This window comes from Notolepis coatsorum, assembly GCF_963971535.1.
Source record: "Notolepis coatsorum genome assembly, chromosome: 17".
Taxonomy (NCBI): domain Eukaryota; kingdom Metazoa; phylum Chordata; class Actinopteri; order Aulopiformes; family Paralepididae; genus Notolepis; species Notolepis coatsorum.
In genome coordinates this window covers 97,794,186-97,799,185 of record NC_140181.1, presented here as the reverse complement: position 1 = coordinate 97,799,185, position 5,000 = coordinate 97,794,186, and the positions used below count along the sequence as shown (strand labels likewise).

General features: G+C 46.1%; 1 protein-coding gene across 1 annotated transcript in view; it reads left to right on the top strand.

Moving 5' to 3' along the window:
- scube3 (signal peptide, CUB domain, EGF-like 3) overlaps positions 1-5,000 on the top strand; it is a gene marked incomplete at its 5' end in the record, with an annotated part of 169,706 nt that overhangs the window by 90,172 nt on the left and 74,534 nt on the right. Inside the window, one exon of the mRNA XM_084333573.1 lies at positions 957-1,079. Within this exon, the coding sequence (XP_084189699.1) occupies positions 957-1,079 (123 nt within the window). The remainder of the gene's footprint in view (positions 1-956; positions 1,080-5,000) is intronic.

Here is a 5,000-nt window from a genome sequence, read left to right as displayed (position 1 = left end):
CCCAATTTCGTATCGTCCAATTCTACCCTCCCCTGTCTCGAACGCTGTCAGGCCACGCCTCCCACAAGCCGGCTGCAATGTGGACGAAGCCTTACATCACGTGTCCCCTCCGGTACTCGAGGAGGCAGCCGTCGCATCTTTTCACCTGCACAGCGCGATCTCTCAGCGTCGGGGGTCTGCATTTGGAGGACACGCCGCCCCCGTCGCTTCCTGATTCTGCTGCGCAGGCGCACCAACCGACCTGTAGGAGTCGCTGTCCACAACATCCGATCCCCACCCACCAGCTTCCCACCCCCTAACACTGCCAATTGCGTTAGTATGAACGACCAGCCAAGCTGGTAGCAATGCCGAGAGCTGGGCTCGAACCCAGCATCTCCTTGCCCACTGTGCCACTTAGCCGCCCAGCACTCAACACTTTGATGGACATTGTTATTCAGCTGATTTGAGTTGTGCCCTTCCTGATGACTTGTCGTACAGAACTTGTAAGTCGCTTTGGATAAAAGCGTTCAGCTAAATGACAAAATGTAAATGTAAATCGAGTGTTTCTTTATTAATCCCCTTGGGGGAAAATGGCCGTTTGTTTCTTCTGTCCACAGACATTGACGAGTGCTGTGTGTCTCTTCTGTCCACAGACATTGACGAGTGCTGTGTGTCTCTTCTGTCCACAGACATTGACCTGCGCTGTGTGTCTCTTCTGTCCACAGACATTGACGAGTGCTGTGTGTCTCTTCTGTCCACAGACATTGACGAGTGCTGTGTGTCTCTTCTGTCCACAGACATTGACGAGTGCTGTGTGTCTCTTCTGTCCACAGACATTGACGAGTGCTGTGTGTCTCTTCTGTCCACAGACATTGACCTGCGCTGTGTGTCTCTTCTGTCCACAGACATTGACGAGTGCTGTGTGTCTCTTCTGTCCACAGACATTGACGAGTGCTGTGTGTCTCTTCTGTCCACAGACATTGACGAGTGCCGTCTCAACAACGGGGGCTGTGACCACGTGTGCAGGAACACGGTGGGCAGCTTCGAGTGCAGCTGCAAGAAGGGCTACAAGCTGCTGACCAATGAGAGGACGTGTCAAGGTACAGCAGGGTTCTATGCCCCCCTCGCCACGCGTATAGAGGACGATACTGTGCCTCTGTGCTACTTAACCTCACCCGTTAGACCCGGCAGCAGCCACAGCTCACCTGGAGCTGCAGGGGACCTATAGCCACAGACTAAGGCCCTGTCTGTCCACACGATCACGGGTATTTTTGACACAGAGGTTCTAAAAAAAATATTCCTCCATATACACAGGCGGTTTAAAAAAAATAACCGCATCCTCACGCAACTGGAGAAGCTGCTACAGAGTGACGCGATATACATGTAGTACAATGCCAAAGCAATAGGTGGCGATGTAGTTCAAACATGAAGGCCATTTTCAACCAATCAGAAGGGTTGAACGCGTCACTACACGTCCTGCTTAAAACAGAAACCCACCATCTTTCAATGACCTTGCGTGAACATTAGCAACATAGCATTTATTTGCAGCAAGAAACAAAGTGCAATAAAAGTGCAATAAACTAGAAACGATACATTCACTGTGTGTTCTGCCTCGTTTGTGGATGAAACAAAACCAACATCAACACAATTTACAAATAAAGGGTTTGCCACGGCTGAGCACAGGTTTGGGGGAACTGACCTATCTCAAGCCCCGCCCCCTCTCTTCTTGATCCTCCAATCACACCTGTTGCTTGGGGGAAGCAACAGGTGTGATTGGAGGATCTCTAGAGAAAAGGGGTGGAGCTTGATATAGGTCAATTAGGAGCTATGGTAACAACCTGAACAACCTCTGGACGAATCAGGGGCCGGTACCGAGACATCTGGTGAGAGAACACAGACGGGCTGGAGAGAGCTGTGGGGACAGTCTCTCTCTCTCTCTCTCTCTCTCTCTCTCTCTCTCTCTCTCTCTCTCTCTCTCTCTCTCTCTCTCTCTCTCTCTCTCTCTCTCTCTGAGGCGGAAAAACAGATGACATGCATTTTATATTCTCTTGCTTTATTGATGTGGTCAATCAATATCCAGCCTGGTACACATCAGTGTCATGCGAGTTGGGGGTGCAGCGTTTGCAGCACTGTGAATCATTCCACTCAGTGCACAAAAATCTCATGTGGTCAAGTGAAAAACATACACTGCAGTATATTTCACTGTCAGTTACTTTTATTTATTTTTTTGTCATTTCAAAACTATTTCCAAGTCTATCATGTCCTCGCGTGGATCCGTTTGATGACAGGTTTGTTTTGCTGGAACGAGGAATAGCTCAAACAATAAGATAACTCGTACAATATGGATCATTCATGCCGGAATGTGAAACCGCAGCGTTTCGCTGTGGCACTGTGCCCCCCCCCCCCCCCCTGCGCCAACTCAACCATGTGCTGTTTGGGTGTATAGGGGCTACTTTGGAACAGTCTGGCGCTTGTGTTCGGAGCCATGTGTCTTGTCTGGGGAGGAGAGTTTTGATAAAAAGTCGGCCTCCCGTTGAGTGAGCTGTTGTCAAGCAAGTTCACACGCTCCGTCGCACCCCGCTGCCAGGTCACACCGCCAGCCTCCTGAGTCTCCTCTCCTGCCACCTCTCCTCTCTCACGCCCTTCACTTTTCAGCCAAGAGATTCAAGATTCAAGAGATTTATTTGTCACATACACAAGACATGTAGTGAAATGAAGGTGGCCATGCCTGCCTTGATTGCGCAAAAAATAATAATAATACAAATACAAATAATAATAGAATAAAATAGAATAGATAATAATAGACATGATAAAAGATAAAATACAATACAATGCTAAGCTTACGAATGAAAGGTAATGAGTCCTATATACACTACTATACAATATACTATACAATATACAGTTGTGCTATATGTAACTATACTACCGTAAATCCTCTAATATTGGACGTGTCTTGTATTTACCTCAGCTGCAAAGAGCACCAGGCCTTTATTAGAGAGAGGCTTATATAAGAGGCAGGCCTTAATTTCACAAACTGGCCAATTGTAATTGTGAAACTGTGGTGGATTAACGTAATTCACACACTGAAGTTGGAACTGTCTATAGCAGGGGTTCCCAACCTTTTTTCCCCCAGGGACCCCCAAACATCTCTGATGAAATTCCTGGACCCCCCTCCTAATAAAATACCATAAAATACTTTTTTTTGTCATTTTAATACTTTTTTTTGTCATTTTAATAACAAACTGCTTATACACAGGCATATGCATCATAATTAGACCCACTATGCTTCTTTGACTTGTGCCTTCAATCAACAAATCTCATCTTGCACCATATGTATTTCAAAATGTTGGCCAATATTCAAATCCTGTATTCATCCTTTCAAATCAGGCCCTAATGGTGAACGGTTTACATTTATGTTGAATGAAGTAAGAATCCACTGCAGTAAAAATATCCTCACCTCGAGTGGTGGTAGTAAGGTTGACTGACATGAGAATGTCCTGCTTCAGATCCTCATTTTCGATATACTGCACATAAACGATGAGCACAGCCTCGTCTGCAACAGTTGTAGTTTCATCAAGTTGTATGGCAAATGGACCCTTTCTAAGCTTTTCTGACAGCTGCTGCTCGCAATCACTTGACATCTTATCAATTCGGTCTTTCACTACATTGTTCGAGAGTGGTACTGATTTTAGTTTATCCGCCACCTGTGGGCCGCACAGTTTCTAAACCATTTTGATGCAGGCTGGTTTGATGAGCTGCTCGCCAATATTGTGCGGTTTCTTTGCTTTTGCAATTAAAAGCGAACACTCAAAGGAGGCTTCGGTAGCCTTCTGTAAATCACTGCCACCCCTGCTCCACGCTACTCTAACATCAACAGGCTTGTTCGCCTTGAGAGACTGTTCTTTCCTCCGAAAAAAGTCCGGATCCTTCCCAACGGTTTCTGGGTGCTTAGACGCCTGATGTCTCTTCAGCTTGCTGGGCTTCAGGCTCGAGTTTGCCAACTTTTCTCCATAAATCACACACTCAGGTAGTTTGTCTGGTCCCTCAGTGAAGCCCATGGTGATGTAATTTCCGCGATTGCTGTAGGTCCTAACTTTTTTTGCAGATGAGCTGCCGTCATCTCCTTTTCGTTGGTCACACATTTTCGCCTCTGGCGGCTGACTGCAGACGAGCCGAGAAAGTTAACTAGCGTGCTAGGCTAGCTACAGAAAGTGATACAGTCAACTGATTCGCGTTTTAGCGGCTACCCGGTAGCCGACTGTTAACGTTCAAAAATCATGTCTAGATGTTTATTTATTTATCTTTTTTTTTTTTTTTTTAAATCAAATCATCTGTGGTCTGGCGGACCCCCTGCGCCCCCTGGCGGACCCCAGGTTGGGAATCACTGGTCTATAGGTCGCGGGGTCCCAGGGACAATATAGCGTGTGGCACCTTCTTGACTCTACCTGAGTTGAATCGACTTGATAACATGCAATAGCTTTAGCTAACGCTATCATAGCCATCATGATATGTAATGTCGACTGGACAACGCCAGCCCTGCCTGCCAACGCCATATAGATAGCAAACGTTAACTAACGTTTGCAAAACAAAGCCAACGTCATCCAGCCGACACCACAGATCTAGCTATGACAACGTTAGCTAACGTTAGCCAACGCTAACGCCAACGAAGTGAGAGTAGGGAACGGTAGAGAGAACAGTACAGAGAGGCAGCACTTAATTTGCATTGGCAAGAGTTTATCTCATTCTATATCACGGCACGAAAAATCTAAAAAACTTTTTTTTGCAACCTTGTATAGGAAGCCGGCCTGTATTTGTCTCGATGTATCAAACCCCGGTCCATTATAAGAGGCCCTGTCCTCTATTTGAATACCCTCCACTATTAGAGGATTTACGGTATACTAACTATACTATACAAAAACATACAGTTATGTTTTTTAAAGTGACCTTTGCTTTTTCCTAAAGTGACCTGTAGTGTGTTTGTGTGTGAGAGAGTGCAGCCAAGCAAGGAGAGAGAGAAGCTA